Source organism: Exophiala bonariae, assembly GCF_035927105.1.
Source record: "Exophiala bonariae strain CCFEE 5792 chromosome Unknown scaffold_7, whole genome shotgun sequence".
Taxonomy (NCBI): Eukaryota; Fungi; Ascomycota; class Eurotiomycetes; order Chaetothyriales; family Herpotrichiellaceae; genus Exophiala; species Exophiala bonariae.
In genome coordinates this window covers 318,781-335,523 of record NW_027042482.1, presented here as the reverse complement: position 1 = coordinate 335,523, position 16,743 = coordinate 318,781, and the positions used below count along the sequence as shown (strand labels likewise).

The following is a 16,743-nucleotide window of genomic DNA, read 5'->3' as shown; positions in this document are numbered from 1 at the left end:
GCGCTATCATGGACAAGTACCTGCGGACCTGGAGACAGGACGCCCTCAACAAGGGCCAGCATGATGCTGCCATCTACATTGGAGACAAGGTGCTTGCTTTGACCAGTATGTGAGTAGTCCTATTCTTCACCCACTCATCCGCTGATCCACTCCCTTTTTCTTCAGACAATGACGCAGACGCTTTCTGGCTGGCTCAGGTCCATTTTGGAAATAACAACTTTACCCGTGCCCTTGCACTCCTCTCTCGAAAAGATCTAATTGCTCGAAGCTTGTCATGTCGATATCTGGCTTCCCATTGCTACATCAAACAGGGCAGATATGATCAGGCTCTCGAAGTTCTCGGCGAGGATAACCCCATACATCTAATTACAACCTCTCACAATGCCCGACGGAAATTGGCCCACATCAATGGTCGATCTCAGAGGAATGTCACCCAACGAGGCGCAAAGGCTCCAAGAGACAGGATTGAGCTGAGTGAAGAGCGGGATCGCGACCGTGAATCTGAGAAGGAACTCAAGTTTCAAGCGGGCATGTGTTATCTGCGTGGTCTCTGCTTTGCGAAACGGAATGCCTTCGATCGTGCAAGAGACTGTTACAAGGATGCCGTTCGTATCGATGTACAGTGCTTTGAAGCATTCGACCAACTTATGAAGAACTCTCTCATGTCTCCTGCCGAAGAGCTAGCGTTTCTAGAAGAGTTGGATTTTGATTCAATACGTATTGAGGATCAGTCCATGGCCCAGGAAGCCGCTCACTTCACCAAATTACTCTACACCACCCGCTTGTCCAAATACTCTTCGCCTGCAACCTTGGCCAACGCCACCGAAACTCTTTCTACCCACTATAACCTTGCCTTGAATCCGGATTTGCTACTGACGAGGGCAGAGACACTCTATACTCAGTGTCGCTTCTACGAGGCCCTCGCCATCACCACCAATATCCTCAACTCTCGGGAGACATCAGATTCATCCTCTACCCTCAATTCTGCGTCGACTGGTACCAACGCTGCCCTCGGCCACAGTCCTCGTCTGTATCCTCTCCACCTCGCAGTCCTCTACGAAACTGGCTCTCATAATACACTCTTCCACCTGTCGCATACTTTATCGACACATGCTCCACATGAGTCATATACCTATCTTGCTATAGGTACTTACTATCTTTCCACTTTCAGGATAGCGGAAGCTCGCCGTTTCTTCTCCAAAGCGTCTTTAATGGATCCACATTCGGCACCAGCCTGGATTGGTTTCGCCCACACCTTTGCCGCCGAAGGCGAACATGATCAAGCCATTGCCGCCTATTCGACTGCCGCGAGGTTGTTTCAGGGTAGTCATCTTCCTCAGCTATTTCTTGGAATGCAACATCTCGCCCTGAACAATATGCAGTTGGCTTGGGAGTACTGTCTTGCTGCGTTTGAAATGAGCAGTGGTGCCATCAAAGCTGAAACCGAAGACGATCTTGGGACGAGGATTTCAAACAGCAGTAGTAGCGTCGGAGGTGATCCTTTGGTTCTCAACGAAATTGGCGTGATTCTTTATCATCAGGCCAATCTACCAGCAGCAGCCAAACTCTTTCACAAGTCCTTGGAACTCGCTTCAGATCTCGGCTGTGACATGACAGCTTGGGTTGCAACTAGGGCAAATTTGGCACATGCTCTGCGGCGGCTTGGCAAATTCGAAGAAGCTCTAGCAGAATTTGACGAATGTCTGAGAACTACCACTGGAGGTGCAGCTCCAGCAACTGGAGCGTTGGAGCCTAGCCGAGGCATGTCAGCATTTGCCAACATGAGTCTTGGTGGTTCCGGGGTTGGTCCCAATCCCAGCAGTGCCGCCAGTGGCTATGATGATCGCAACTTAATAGGCAGCATCCACACAAGCAGAGGCCTCGTTCTACTCAGTATAGGCGGACGTACCAGAGAAGCTGTCATGGCTTTGCACGAAGCTGTGAGAGTTCTTGGTGGCGACGCTGGTGGTGGTGGCGTTGCAGGGACATTATTGAGTCGCGCAATGGGATTTTGGGCTGTTGAAGAGGACCACGATATTGCTGAAGTCGATCCGCTGACACACCATTCTGTCATATCTAGCACCCGAAAAAGAAAGGGTAAAGAACCTGGTGTTGGCAGTGCGCCCACACGAATGAGTAATGAACGAAGGATTGAACGAGGCATGGACCAAGCCGGTGATGACATGTTGAACGCTGCATTCCAGGCTCTGCGGTGAAAGAAATGATTCAAGCCTCTTCTTGCGGTATCAAGTTTGCATGACTGAAATGAATTAGACCACTTGAGATCTTCCGGGGCGCCCTCAGATCCGGCATGATGAAATATCCTTGTATTTTTAAGAGGCCTCAGGAAACGCTGGAAGTATAGTGGTGACGGAAGAGCCTGATGCATGTCGATTGAGATTTTGCCGGCCTTGAGATGGGCTACGGACACCTCACCGTATCCTGGTATGACTTGGAATAGACTTGGGCATGCATACCCCACAATTGAAGTGTACGCTGCCTGTTCAGGTTAGGTAAATGTGATTATCATTGAATCTTCGAAAGTATTGTAGCAACCTTGGGTAGTGGTCTCGAGCATGTGGACCACCGGACTGTAGAAAAGTCCGACGCTGGGATATACGGATACGTGAGAGATAGACTAGCTACCTGGTCAGGTCACCATTCAAATAAAGACCCAAAAGAGTTCGAGTACTGCACATATTCGGAAGACGGAAGCACTCCGATTCGATGGGTTATTTCTCGTGCGCGAAATCTCGCAGAACATAAAGCCCGAGCCTCTAGCTACCACACGTGAGCAGGTACTTTTGATAGGAGTAGAAAGTAAATGACCCCCTGTACACAATGCTCGGTGGCTGCCTGCTCTACGCAATCTCTGGTAAGTGCATGTCGTCTAGAAACCAGGCACATATGATATATAAACGCACGGAAGTCGGGAATGGACCTCTCTCTAGAACGCCAAAAGGCCGACAGTGTCCACGCATATCATGAAAGTTCTCATCTCAGGTGGCGGCATCGCCGGGCCATGTCTCGCATACTGGCTTGCACGCACACGACTTGACATAGTCACGACGATAGTCGAAAGATCACCCATCCCAAGAATCACGGGCCAGTCCGTCGATGTCCGCGGCACGGCGGTCGACATCGTCAAGAAAATGGGGCTCGAGGAAGCCATCAAAACCCGGCATACCACCGAGGAGGGCACAACCATGATTAGGCGATCGGGAAAGGGCAGCTTCGCGCGCTTCAAGGCGGGAGACGTCTTTACGGCCGACTATGAGATCCTCAGAGCGGACTTATCGGAGCTCTTCCTCCAAGCCACGGAGGAGCTGAGCAGCGTCAAGTACAGATACGGCGACTGTATCACGAGCCTCCAGCAGACCCACAAACATGTCGATGTCACTTTCGCCAGCGGGTTGAAGGATACGTTCGATCTGGTCGTCGCCGCGGATGGGTCAAGTGCAGCGACGAGATCGATGATCCTCGACGAGCCGACACTCACAGGCTGCTACAGGTTCCTGGGCCAGTACATTGCCTTCTTCAGTATTCCACGGCAGTCCGACGACCCAAAACTATGGCAGATCTACAACCCTGCACGGGGCCTGTGCATCATGATCCGCCCGCACAACAACACCTCCACCATGGGAGTGTACCTATGCGTCACCACGCCATCACACTCGCAACGAGACCCTGTCTTCGAGGAAGCCATGGAGAAAGGACCCGAGGCCACGAAAGAGAAGCTGCGCGAGTATTTCGAAAACCTCGGCTGGCAGGCCAAGCGCGTGCTCGAGGGCATGGACCAAGCGGACGATTTCTACTTCACGCGCGCCGCGCAGGTCAAGCTGCCCCGATGGACCGGTGGCAGCGGCCGCGCCGTGGTCATCGGCGATGCCGCCTTCGCCACCTTCGGCGTCGGCACCACGCTGGCCATCTCCAGCGCGTACATCCTTGCGGGCGAGCTGTCCAGGATCTCGACCGGTGATGTCGACATCCCGCAAGCGCTGGAGAGTTACGAGCGTGTCTTCCGCAAGCTGTATGCCAAGATGGAGGACCTCCCGCCAGGGTATCCGCAAATTATATTCCCCCAGAGTCCCTGGGCGATTCGGCTGAGAGACTTCTTGATCTGGACGGTGGCGGCGACCAAGGCGTATAAATTGATTCCTGGCGAGGGCGGGGTGGATTTTTCGCTTCCGGCTTATGAATGGGAGGATGGTTCTACTTGAGTTCAATGGGGTCAGGGGCGTTTTGTGTGATCTCTAAATACAGGGCTTTTTCTACTCTATCAATGTTAATGCTCCCTAACCCCAGGTGTGCAATGGTAATTCTGCTAGCTGCTCGCCCAACACAGACGATTGGAGACCAAACTGTGCACTGACTCCTGCGCCATACTTTGATAGATATCAGACCAAGCTCGCAAGGCTGCGTAGCAGGCCATCAGGTTCTCTTACACCCTCAGCTATGACGGCATCCGCCCTCTCGAGTGTGTCGGCGACAGAATAAATTCGTAATTCATCAGCGTTGCCTGAAGGGCGAAAGTGCGCGACATCGCCATTCGAGAAGATGATGCGGACGCCGTCGGTGTAATTGAGCCGAGAAATGGGCGTGAAGCCGGCTTTGCTCGAGAAGACCGTCTGGAGCTCTCGACGAATACCGTCGAGCTGCTTGACCTGTGACTCTGCGAGGCTGAGTGGCGAGTTTTCCGCATCGTGGCCTGTGATCTTGTCGGTCGCGTACGCGATCTCTTGTATACTCGGATCGGGAGGGGAGAACTTTGCGATGATTTTGAGACTTGTGGCGCGTGGGAATTTGCGGAGCAGCCCCGCCCTGCTGAAGCGCGCAGGGAGCGTGGAGAAGAGTTCTGGCAGCGTGACTTGACGACTGCGGGCGGCGAATAAGGCTGAGAGAATAGGGAGGACGGCATCTCGGGTTGGCAATGCAGTCAGTGTGTTGCCGTTACGCGTGATGTCAGAGCCAGTCAAGAATCCACCATTGGCTTCCCACCCACATACACTTTGGCGACCTTTGGACAACACGTTCTGCATACCTGCGATCACGTATGGGCTGCCGATTTTAGTCTTGGGCTCCGTGACACCGGCTAGAGGTCCACGGTCGATTGCGTCGTTGGTGCTGATAGGCACTACTACTGAATCTGCTTTGAGAAAGTCTGCGACAATCATGCCGAGAATGTCGCCACCGAAGAAACGAAGTTTGTTGCCCTCTGGCGCAAGGAGGAGGGGACGATCGCTGTCTCCGTCCGTCGAAACAATGGCGTCGAAGGTCCCGCCTGCCTTATCGCAGAGCTCTTGGATTGTGTCGAGTTGTGCTTGGTCGATGGCTTCTGTGTCAATTGGTACAAAGGTGTCGCTCCGACCGGCAGGAGTTACAACGGCGCCGAGGTTTTCGAGTATTTCAACTAGCAGATCGCGGCCGACTGCAGAATGCTGGTACGCCAGTACTTTCAGACCCTGAAGTGTTTCGCCCTTGAAAAATTCGAGATAGCGCTGAAAGTAGGCCGCTCGACCTTCTGGTTGTACTGACAGGAGTTCTGATTTCCCGTCTCGCAACATTCCATCTTGATCGAAGATGGATTCCGCGAAGGGCTGTGAGAGTAGCTTTGCACGGGTGATTTCGACCGCATCGTTGATAGGATTCTCATCCTTCTTCAAGAGCTCACCTTTAGATGTGTTGAGTTTATATCCATTCCGATCGAATGGAATGTGGCTGCCGGTGACCATTATGCTGCCTTTACCGTTTTGCAGGGCGAAATATGTGAGAGCAGGGGTTGGAATGGAACCGAGGTTGATGGGACGCATGCCTCCATCCATTACTGCCTTTTCCACGGCTTGAGACAACCCTCCTCGATGGTTCTCGACATAAGCAGTTGAGCTGGGGCGAAGATCGTGGGCATAGTAGAAATCATCGCCGACCTCAATACCACCTTCGGATTTTCGCAGGGACTGGAGGTATTGGATCTCTGAGGAGACGTTGATGTAAATCTCGAGTTGAGTTAGATGGATGACTTCACCTCGACGGCCGCTGGTCCCAAATTTGAGGGTTTCAGGTTTGTAGTTCAGGTGAGATAGCAGTGACTTTCCATCACCTGAGGCAGACATCTTTGGGTAGTGCACAAATATCCACGCACAATCAAGCCTGAAGAGAATTGAGGCGATGCCTGATACCTGTAGGTTTTCCGTGGGTCGTAATCTTAGGATTTCCTTGTCCACAAGACCGTCTAACTCTCGATGCTCGAAGGGATAATGGGCAGTCAATGGAGAAGCGTGAAGCGTGGTTGCTGTCAAGCGGTCAGGGGTCCAAGTATTCGCAATGCCAAGCCCCAGCCTGAGGTCTGCCCCCTGGAAGATTTTGGGCTCTTTCTCCAACGAGGTTCTTCATGTCCAATGATATGAGTTCCAGTTCTTTGCATGGGCTCGAGGTCAGGACGACCTATCCTCTGAAGAAGTACTCGGAATTTCTGGGAAGCAAGTAGATGATGGAAGTCGAGGAGGTCATGAGACGATTGAATGTCATCAATCCAATTGCCCGATGGACCTCCTACACGACTGGAATTCCATAATGTCCCTATCCATCAACGTACCGACTGGATTTCGGGAGAGTTCAATCGTCGATGACAATCAATGAGTGAGTATCGCTCACTGATTTGTTGCGTCAATTTCCAAGATGGGTACTCCGTTGCCAGCCGAACTTTCCGGTATCGATTGATTTGCTCTTCACCAAGGAGTGATATCAACATTCCCAGAAGAGAAACCACCCCACGCAAAGGTTCAAGCTACCCCTCCACCCCTCCATGAGCTTCAAGGTATATATTTCGTGGCTTTTCTGAGAATCCGAATCCTCTCTATCCTGCCTTCTTTCACCCTTCCACTGTGGAATTATTTATCTTCTCCTCTCAAGTTCTTGTATCCAAGTCGGATTTTCTTACAGAGTGACTAATCTTCCATACGGACAAAAGTATAGTCTCACTAACATATAGCAGGTAGAAAGCGCGATCCTTCCACGTAAAGCTCACCCACAAGATGTTGGACAACATGTTATCCTGTCGTCTGCTTAGGAGATATCATGGTCAAGGTACTTTCCAAATGATTCGGACATATCTATGTCCGTGCATGAACCGGTGTTCGCACTTCTGCCAGGCTTGTCATCCAACCAATTTCACATTGGAGATGGCAACCTGGATATCAGGAAGTGCGTTCTGAGATATACGGTCGAACTTGACTCTGGATAATACCAGCGGAAGGATCATGCCTTGTTCACTCTTTCCCTAACGCCACAAGCAGTATCCTAACAAACTATCAGGACCTTGAACATGTCTCCCCCAATTGCCACCTTCAATGAGTTTGATGGCTTTACCAGTACTAAGGGCTTGAAAGATGTCCTCCCAGAAATCAAGAAACCTGTTGCCAATGGCCAAGACAGCTATACCAAACTTCTTGACGACTTTGGTGGAAAATGGGATTCTTTCACATTTGCTCCCATTCGAGAGTCACAAGTATCTCGTGCCATGACCAAGCGATATTTTGCCGACCTCGACAACTATGCTGAATCAGATATTGTCATTGTTGGTGCTGGCTCTTGTGGTCTCTCCGCCGCTTACACTCTTGGAATGGCTCGACCAGACCTTAAGATTGCTATCATCGAAGCTTCGGTCTCCCCTGGTGGCGGCTGCTGGCTTGGAGGCCAACTCTTCTCGGCCATGGTCTTGCGTAAGCCTGCGGAGGAATTTTTGAATGACATTGGTGTCCCATATGAGGACGAAGGGAACTATGTTGTTGTCAAGCATGCCGCACTGTTTATGAGCACCCTCATGAGTAAGGTTCTTGCACTCCCCAATGTCAAATTGTTCAATGCCACTTGCGTCGAAGATTTGATCACTCGTCCAACAGCCGATGGAAGTATTCGTGTTGTCGGAGTTGTCACGAACTGGACTCTCGTCACCCTGCATCATGATAACCACAGTTGTATGGATCCTAAGTAAGACACTCTGTTTGTTTACCCTCTTGTGCGCCCCGACGCTGACATGTCTTAGCACCATCAATGCACCGCTTGTGATCTCCACAACTGGTCACGATGGACCATTTGGCGCATTCTGTGCTAAGCGTCTTGTGAGCATGAACGCCATTGAGAAATTGGGTGGCATGCGTGCTCTCGACATGAACAGCGCAGAAGATGCCATTGTTAAAGGCACTCGAGAGGTCTCTCCTGGAATCATCATTGGCGGAATGGAGTTGTCAGAATATGATGGCGCCAACCGTATGGGACCAACATTCGGTGCCATGGTCTTGAGTGGAGTCAAAGCTGCCGAGGCTGCTCTTGAGGTCTTTGACACTCGCAAGGCTGAGTGTGCTGCATGAGCAGAACATCAGTCCAAGGGTCATGACCGTGCGGCAAAGTACATCAGGGACGAGAAAGTAACTCTCGCGATAGTCATTCATTATTAAAGCCGCAATAAGAATCCCTGGGGAGTGCCACACTTTGCTATTGGGCGGAACGGCAGCCGGAAATGCTCAAAGCTCGGGTGATACGATTAGCCGACATTTGTCATCGGTCAGGTACATTTCGTGATTTCTCCCTCCATCCAAACTTAGTAAATTTCTTGCCTGTTTTATGGTTGTTCTCTTGAAATATCATTTGGATTTTCATATCTATGGTGATACCTAATACTTTGGCATTGAACATTTGCTGGCTGTTTCAAGATAGATACCATTCGATAGTTGCAAGATGAGTGTGGCGGCCACCTCCGAAACAACACCCCTTATCTCATCCTCATCAAACATCGAAATTGAAGGCGACCAACACCCTCTCCTGCCCAAGAGAAATGATCCGATACTGTCAAAGCTACGTGGGACGGCGATATGCCTTTCCATTTGGACACTGATATTTGCCATTACTTCCAATGTGTCTTTGATCACTACGATCCAATCTCCAATTGCAATTGATCTCGATGCTTTCACCGAAGTGAGCTGGTTCTCATCGACATATCTGATTGCCATCACAAGTATCACACCTGTCGCGGGTCGACTATCTACTATTTTCACGGCACCAGTCTACTTGTTGGCGTCAATCATCATCCATGTATGTGGTTTATTGATCACGTCTCAAGCTGAATCGCTCAGCACATTCCTTGTTGGCCGTGCGGTGGCAGGCATCGGCAGTGCTGCAGTAACCCCTGTGGCTTTGATACTTGTTACCGAGCTTACTTCTCAACGAAGGAGGGGTTTGTTCTTCGGTGCTGTGAACACAGGATACACCTCGGGCATTGCCTGTGGTGCCATCATAGCAGGTGTGTTGGAGCCGATCCCGAGCATTGGGTGGAGAGGCGTCTTTTGGATTCAGATACCTTTCACACTCACGGCGGCCATCGTAGCCTTCTTTGCAATTCCTCGACACATTAAAGCGAACAAAACAGCGTCTTTCGGTGGCACATTAGGCGAGAAACTCTCACAGATAGACTACTTTGGAGTCATCACCCTCATCACCTCAGTGGTCTTACTGTTGTACAGCTTGTCCTCGACCAAGATTCAGGTGTTTCCCATCTTTCTATCTCTCGCATCTTTGGCACTCTTCCTCTTCGTCGAGGCAAATTGGGCGCAATACCCAATCGTCCCGATTTCTGTACTCAGATCTCGTGGCAATATGTTGACTAGCTTTGCAACCCTTGGCATCATGACGGCTCGATGGTCCATCTTATTCTACGCACCTACATACGTGCTCACACTGAGGAATTGGCCTCAAGAGAAAGCTGGAATTACTCTAATTCCGACAAATCTAGGATTTGCCCTCGGTGGACTACTAGCAGGAGGACTCCATATCCGGCGATCTGGCTCATTCTATATCTCGACTCTTGTCTGCTTCTTCCTTTTCATCCTGTCGATGATCACTGTATCTTGGGTTTCGACGCCTGCTTCCAACATGTGGTTATATCTCTTGTCCATATTTGTGAACGGGCTCATCGCAGGAGGTTTACTCAACTACTCGCTCGCTCACGTCCTCCACTTGACGATTCCATCCACACATTTCATTGTCATCCCACTCAACGCCATGTTTCGAAGCCTCTCTGGGTCTTTTGGTGCCGCAATTTCTGGTGGATTATTCCTCAGAACATTACAACACGCATTGAAGCATGAATTCAAACAACGTGGGCTCACTGGAAAGAGTCAGCTTATCCGGCAACTCATCGGTACGCCGAGGTTAGTCCAGAGCCTTGAAGGTGTTGACAAAGAGGTCGCACTTCTTGCTTATGAGACTGCCTTTCGAACCATGTTTATTGCTGGTGCTTGCTTGGCGATTATCGTGCTCTTAATTCAAGCAGGTACAGGTTGGACGGCTCCTGAGGTGGTGAAAGACGAGGAAACCAGCAGTGGTTCGCAAACAGCTGTTGGGTCTGTTGGACAGGAAATCATCTCACCTGTTGTTTCACGGGAGTAAACAAGGACCGAGTCATGAATTAGTCGATCGGAAACAGCATTTCTCGTTACCCTCAAGAATGAGTCTCATGCGCAATAAGCCAATGCAAACGACCCTCACTCGCCAAACGGGTGAAACAACTCGACTATAAAGTGGCCAGAATCTCCCTCCTTGGGGCAGTTGACAGAGTGCACGCGTTCCTCAGACAGGATCGCCCTATATAAAGAGCATTCAGGGACAAGCAAGAGCCCAATCACGATGCCGCCAGCTGGAGGAACCATATCGTTGGTGGAATATTGCTGCGCCTACATCGTCCTCCTGATAGTGTTCCGAAATTTGAACAAGCCAGCGGTGACGCCAAGTATCGGATTGAACGAAGACGACGATTTCATGACTTGGGGGGACGACGAAAGTGTTGGCGAGGAAATTTCAGGAACTCAGAATGACATGGACGGACCTCGAGATCTGGGAGAGAGAGGTAGCTGAAGTATACCAACTCGGTGGTCATCGAAAAAGTCCATGTTGGAAGACCACAGACATAATGTTCCCCAGCCTCTGGAACAGCACTACACACGACGGAGCGAATCGGATCGCGACGTTGCAGGATCAGGGCGCTTTCCAGACCTGTACTTGTGTCTATCGCTTGCGAGCAACGATTTACGAATTGTCTAAAACGGCGTGGAGGTGCGGGACACGGAATACTTGATGAAAATATTGGATAACAATGGGGAAAAAGTAAACGAATGATACTACCTGGGTAACTCACAAGGATGCTACATCTCCTTGCCGCAAGGCCACTCGCACATACGATAATTCCAATGCAAGCCATTATGTCACACTAGAAGCGACAACCAAGAGTGAGAAGTGTAACTACTTTTTGAAATGTTTTTGATGTCTTGACTGGGAGCCTGATCGCCCTAGCGGAGCACCCCCCCCTCCCCTCCTATTGTGCCCTGGACTCTTACGAGCATAACCCCCACCTAACTGCCTAGGTAGCATATGAGTAACTAGTTAGTTGACCCGAGGGACCCCTCGGACTCCCTCGGACACCCCACCAGGCACTCCAAATACGAAGTAACTCGACTAACAAACGACGTCCAGTGCCCAACAAAGCGGGAAACCAGGCCGGACTTCCCCAATAATAATAGGCTGTTTTGTTTTCACCACTGATTCTCCCCCTCCAAGCGAATGGTCGCAGTGTTTTCGGTGCACCAGCTTGAAATGATTCCATCCGTTCGTCTTGCAACGTGGCAGGACTGATCTCTCTCTTTCTTTTAAGAGGGCTCACAGAAGCGCGCGCTTCGAGGTGACTGTGTTCTCCTTCTTTGTCCCTGCGACTTACTGAGTGAACGCTGAATTCCCCCCCCCTCCCCCCAAGCACTACCTGCGACGTGAACTCCCAAACACTCAAGGAATCCTTTGGGTTCTCTTCCGAGTTTTATCAGCATCCTTTCTTTTATATCTATCCTCTATAGAATAAGTCCTGCCGGATTCAAGATGCCGTCACCTCTCCTTACCGCGACGATGCAAGCGGGCGCCTTGTCGGGACTGTCCAACACCCTGGCGCAGGGTCTGACGGCCTACCGATCGAACGTGTATTCCTCGTTCGATTTCGTTGGATTCGTCCAGATGATCATCCTCGCGATCATCCAAACCCCTCCGAATTTCAAATGGCAGATGGCTTTGGAAGAGAACTTTCCGAGTTCGGGCAAGAAGCCCGTCGATGCCGCGGCCCTCAAAAAGAAGGATGACGATGTCAAGATCGATGAGAAGAAGAATACGACGGGAAAGGAGACACTCTCAATCAAGAATACCGTCGCCAAGTTCGTGCTTGATCAGACCGTGGGCGCGACGCTGAATACAATCATGTTCATCATCTTGATCAACTTGATCAGAGGAGCTGGCTGGAATACCGCCATCACGGCCGTCCAGAGAGTGAGTTATCGTGGGCCCCAGATGGAGTCGAACCTTGAGCTGATTTTTTGCAACAGGATTTCACCACAATGTTACTCGCCGGCTACAAGTTCTGGCCTTTCATTACCTTGCTAAACCTTGTCGTCGTCCCTGTTGAACAGCGTATGCTTGTAGGAAATCTAGCTGGGCTGGCTTGGGGCGTCCTTGTCAATCTCATGGGGCTATGAGTATTCGACGCGAAGTGCACAAACATGAGGCTTCCAAAGGTGGTGGGCAAGGACCTTGTAGACGACCAAGACTGGATATCCACGGACGAAAGCCCTGCTTGGTGTTCATTTCGATACGATAGACTATTTTCTGGTTCGTTGGGGTTTACGATAGACATGAGTAGACCGAAAATAGATAGAAAGGAGCAATCCTGTTTACATCACCTTGCAAGTGACTAGACTGTCGTGTCAATTCTCCCTGGCCCGGCTATCACCACGGATGACACATATTGACTTTTCATATCCAGCCCAGCTCCACGGCTTCTCTCCCAGTCCAACTACAATTTACTAGGCTTCCAAACAGGCTTCCTCTTCTCCCTAAAAGCGGCCAAGCCCTCCTTGGTATTCTCGCCGGCCATAAGGCCGCGCTTGTACCGCTCGTCGACGAGGATATAGCCACGCTCGACGCTGGCGGTCTCCCAGGTCTCGCGGAGCGCGGCGCGCGTGACGATGATGGCGTCCGGGCTGATGTTGGCGACCTTGGTGGCCAGCGCCACCGCCTCTTGCACCACCGTCTCCGGCGACTTGGACACCTTGTTGATCAGATTGTACTGCAGCGCTTCGGCCGCCGTCAGCGTCCGCCCCGTCATGCTGATTTCCGACGCCAGTGGGATCCCCACGTTGCGGACCAGTCGAGGCAGCCCGCCCGCGCCCGCGTAGATGCCGCGCAGGGCTTCGGGAAGTCCGAAAGTCGCGGTTGGTGAGGCTACGCTCATGTCGCTGTTGGGTTGTAGGGGTTTGGTTAGTGAAAGTTTTGTTTTGGATGGTTGAGGGATGATGGGGCTTTCGGAGCGCAATCTTTCTGTTGGATGCTGCCCTTTGGCACGATCCAGGGAAGACGGATCAAGCATCACGAGCTTCCAAGGGAGAGGGGAAAACGACGTACCAATTCAGAACAATCTCGAATCCACCACCCAACGCAAAGCCATTGACGGCCGCGATGATGGGCTTCTTGCCCACCCTCCGACTCATGCCCGCAAAACCGGTGGACGGGTGCATGGCGAGATAAGGCTGCTCCTCCAGGACCTTGGGGTCGCGTTTGCCCAGCTCGATCAGGTCCTGGCCGGCGCAGAACGCCTTGGGGCCCGCGCCGGTCATGACGGCCACGCGCAGCGTCGGCTCCTGGTCGAACCACTCAAACACCCGATGCAGGTACCAATGGACCGGGAAGGGGATGGAGTTCATCTGCTTCACCCGGTTGATGGTCACCAGCAGGATGTTGGGTGCTGGCACCGATAGTAGTACCGATGGGTCGGGCGCTGGTGGCGCCGTTTGCAGCTTGAGATCGGACCATGATTCGGACATTTTGATGTGGTGCTTGGTTGTGTGCTTGTGCTGTAAGGAGAGCTGTTTAGATTGGACGTTGGACGTTGGTCTGGGTCGGATTATCTGGTTCTCTTCGCTGGCCGATGAGCCTCGGTATGTAATGCGATCGAGCTCTTGTTGGAGTCTTGGTATTCACAACTGAGGAGCGACTTTGACAAGGTTGAAAGTATGGAGAAGATCAAATATAAACCGATCTAAAGCTCGATATGTTGTTTGATCCCAAAGTCGAATAATTCATTAGTTGCTGACAACAGATAGTGTACGTTGCTGATGCGGGCATTCATATCCTCTCTAGGAGGGAGCCGAGGCTCAGAAGATAATTCCCCACACATCCTATTATGGTCGGCTTCAGGTTGCAAGGCTTACCGCCCAGATACCCGGTGGACCCCGGCACTCACCCGAGGCTGAGCTCAACGGTCGGGGCAGATGAGTTGTCCATACCTGAGTCAAGATAACTTGATGGTAGCGTAGGTAATTGAGGTAGGTTTTATAGTCTAGGACTTCAGAATTGTGGAACTCCATGAACAATCATGTGGGGAGCCCAGCTATGTAGCCGCAGCCTTACTACCGGAAGCCTGATACTTCACCCCCCTCACCACTCATTCACTACAGCACCACAATATTCACATATATAAATTTAAACCATCCAAATTTTGTCACCAAATCAGCCTCGTCTGGTTAAGCTGCCTTTGTCTCATCGGTCCCCACAACTGTACCTACTCGTAGTGTACAGAAGCAAGGTCGATGGTTCAAACCCGGCTGATGGTAAAAAATCCGTGAGAGTCTAAGAGGTTCTCGGTCTACGGGCTAGGGTTTTCTAATCACAGGATCTAAGTTAAATTCGCCTCAGGGCAGGTCCTAGGTGGGATTAGTTTTTTGATCTTTTTGAGAGGGTGGATTGATGACTTATATGGGTTGAGTTGTTGGTGAGCTGAGCGGATGAGCACCCAGGTAGTGATATATTACCAGCGTATCTCTCCCTTTCCCCTCCAGTGATTATCAAATTGGAATTTTGAGTGCAGAAGTTTAAAACAGTGCCGAGTTTCCGTATGGCTACTAGACCTGATACTTTGAGCTACTTAGGTCACTTCTGGTGGTGGACTTATCGTTCTGCTCGCTGTGAGGGAAGACAAATCCTTATTCATACCCAAAAGGTATACTTTCCATCGCGCCGCTTCGCTGTACACATTTGGCCGAAGCTTGGTTCGCCCGTTTGACAGCTTTCTGAATATCGAAGTCCTCCACCTTGTTCTTCGTCGACAAATGTCTTGCAAGGGCAGTGGCGAGATATCCAACGAATGTGTCTCCTGCGGCAGTCGTGTCAACCACTTTCTCCACTTTCTCTGCAGGTACAAGACCTCTCGTAGAACCCTCGGATGCTGAGAAGTAGACGCCACGGGCTCCCAAGGTCACGACAACGATTGAGATGTTGGTGCGGTCGTGTATCACTTTTGTGAGACGGTCTAGATGATATTCTGTGAGATCCTCTTCGCGAGGGACAGATGATGTGCCTTTTAGCTCCTCGATGACCTTGAAGAGCAGAAGACACTCTGTCTCATTGACAACTAGCACTGCCATACCCTTCAGGGATTCCAGCGGTAGGCCGTCAGGAAAGACTGGGGCGGGATTGAAGACGACGGCAGTCTTTTGTGACGTAGAATTGAACGCTTTCAAAAGACCCAGCACTGTCGACCGGGGGATTTCGCCTTGCATGACCACGACATCTGGTACCCCTTCGGTGGTCTCAATATCCAGTATTTTCTGCACATCGGTAACTTCTTGATTGGCGCCAGGTACGAAGAGGATCCGGTTCTGTCCATTGGAACCTGTATCGACAATGATTGTTGCAGTTCCGGTTTGGACACCCTCGATCTCTTCCACATACTTCGTACTCACACCACCTGTCTCCAGTGTGGGCTTGAGCAGCGATGCATAGTAGGGGTCTCCGTTGCCTACCGCGCCGATCATATAGACGTTGACATCCTGTTCAGTGGTCGATGTGAAAGCTGCTTTTCCACACGCCACTGCTTGGTTCGAGCCCTTTCCTCCAGCATGCACAGTCATGGAGGTTGCGGTTAGTGTTTCTCCGGGTCCAGGGACACGCGGTGTGAGTGTGACGAAGTCAATGTTCAATGACCCAATGACTTGAATTGTCGGCTTGGAAGCCATGTTTGCCTGTATGGTCCGGAAATCTTTCGAGTCTGGAACAACTGTTGGTGGTGAAAGATTTGATAGCACTGTTCCTAAGTAGCGCTGGCTGTTCTATTTGCGATCAAGACAGAGTATGCGTTCTCTCATGTGGTGGACAATAAGGTATTTCAAGTGTGTACCTGGTTGGCGTGGACTGATGCTTGTAGTAAATTTGCATAAAAGGAAAAGACAGTTGAAGTGGAAATTGAATTGGTGGAGTGAGCAAAGTGGGACAGTCACGAAGTGAAGTATTTTAGTTAAGAGGCGCGGCGACTCACAGCTTCTTCTATTAAGGCACGCCCGAGCCCTACTACGGATCGTCCCTGACAATGATGCCTGAGGGAAGACTGAGGAATGCCGAGCATGTACTTCTCGAACAGATTTACATTCTTCGTATCAAAGCATTGGGTCTCCTAGGAACACCATGTTCAGTACCAGCGATCTGGATCTATTTCATTATTCAAGTCTGGTCAAGAACAGGTCAAGGTCGGAGTTCAAGTATAAGATTCGAGTACGGCGCAGCATTGACCCTGCATGGTCTTGCTACGGAATATCTATCCGGAGTTCAGCCGAGACGGCCGTGCTCGTCTCCATCTCCCGATTCCCGAACGATGTGAGGCTGTCTACA

At 50.9% G+C, this 16,743-nt stretch overlaps 8 protein-coding genes across 8 annotated transcripts; 5 read left to right on the top strand and 3 right to left on the bottom strand.

Moving 5' to 3' along the window:
- Positions 1 to 8: 8 nt before the first annotated feature.
- LTR84_012141 (uncharacterized protein) lies at positions 9 to 2,216 on the top strand (the record flags this gene model as incomplete). The annotated part of the gene is made up of 2 exons (XM_064855665.1): positions 9 to 105; positions 166 to 2,216. The coding sequence occupies 2 exons, from the start codon at positions 9 to 11 to the stop codon at positions 2,214 to 2,216; spliced, it is 2,148 nt and encodes a 715-aa protein (XP_064708325.1).
- A 768-nt stretch (positions 2,217 to 2,984) lies between these two features.
- On the top strand, positions 2,985 to 4,220 carry LTR84_012140 (uncharacterized protein; the record flags this gene model as incomplete). The annotated part of the gene is made up of 1 exon (XM_064855664.1): positions 2,985 to 4,220. One exon carries the CDS (start codon positions 2,985 to 2,987, stop codon positions 4,218 to 4,220), a length of 1,236 nt encoding a protein of 411 aa, XP_064708324.1.
- A 177-nt stretch (positions 4,221 to 4,397) lies between these two features.
- On the bottom strand, positions 4,398 to 6,110 carry LTR84_012139 (uncharacterized protein; the record flags this gene model as incomplete). Its single annotated transcript, XM_064855663.1, has 1 exon — positions 4,398 to 6,110. One exon carries the CDS (start codon positions 6,108 to 6,110, stop codon positions 4,398 to 4,400), a length of 1,713 nt encoding a protein of 570 aa, XP_064708323.1.
- A 1,211-nt stretch (positions 6,111 to 7,321) lies between these two features.
- On the top strand, positions 7,322 to 8,366 carry LTR84_012138 (uncharacterized protein; the record flags this gene model as incomplete). The annotated part of the gene is made up of 2 exons (XM_064855662.1): positions 7,322 to 7,986; positions 8,042 to 8,366. 2 exons carry the CDS (start codon positions 7,322 to 7,324, stop codon positions 8,364 to 8,366), a joined length of 990 nt encoding a protein of 329 aa, XP_064708322.1.
- Positions 8,367 to 8,733: 367 nt separating this feature from the next.
- On the top strand, positions 8,734 to 10,440 carry LTR84_012137 (uncharacterized protein; the record flags this gene model as incomplete). Its single annotated transcript, XM_064855661.1, has 1 exon — positions 8,734 to 10,440. The coding sequence occupies one exon, from the start codon at positions 8,734 to 8,736 to the stop codon at positions 10,438 to 10,440; it is 1,707 nt and encodes a 568-aa protein (XP_064708321.1).
- Positions 10,441 to 11,916: 1,476 nt separating this feature from the next.
- LTR84_012136 (uncharacterized protein) lies at positions 11,917 to 12,560 on the top strand (the record flags this gene model as incomplete). Its single annotated transcript, XM_064855660.1, has 2 exons — positions 11,917 to 12,354; positions 12,411 to 12,560. The coding sequence occupies 2 exons, from the start codon at positions 11,917 to 11,919 to the stop codon at positions 12,558 to 12,560; spliced, it is 588 nt and encodes a 195-aa protein (XP_064708320.1).
- Positions 12,561 to 12,877: 317 nt separating this feature from the next.
- Positions 12,878 to 13,904, bottom strand: LTR84_012135 (uncharacterized protein; the record flags this gene model as incomplete). Its single annotated transcript, XM_064855659.1, has 2 exons — positions 12,878 to 13,319; positions 13,486 to 13,904. 2 exons carry the CDS (start codon positions 13,902 to 13,904, stop codon positions 12,878 to 12,880), a joined length of 861 nt encoding a protein of 286 aa, XP_064708319.1.
- Positions 13,905 to 15,062: 1,158 nt separating this feature from the next.
- LTR84_012134 (uncharacterized protein) lies at positions 15,063 to 16,094 on the bottom strand (the record flags this gene model as incomplete). Its single annotated transcript, XM_064855658.1, has 1 exon — positions 15,063 to 16,094. One exon carries the CDS (start codon positions 16,092 to 16,094, stop codon positions 15,063 to 15,065), a length of 1,032 nt encoding a protein of 343 aa, XP_064708318.1.
- Between the last annotated feature and the right edge of the window lie 649 nt (positions 16,095 to 16,743).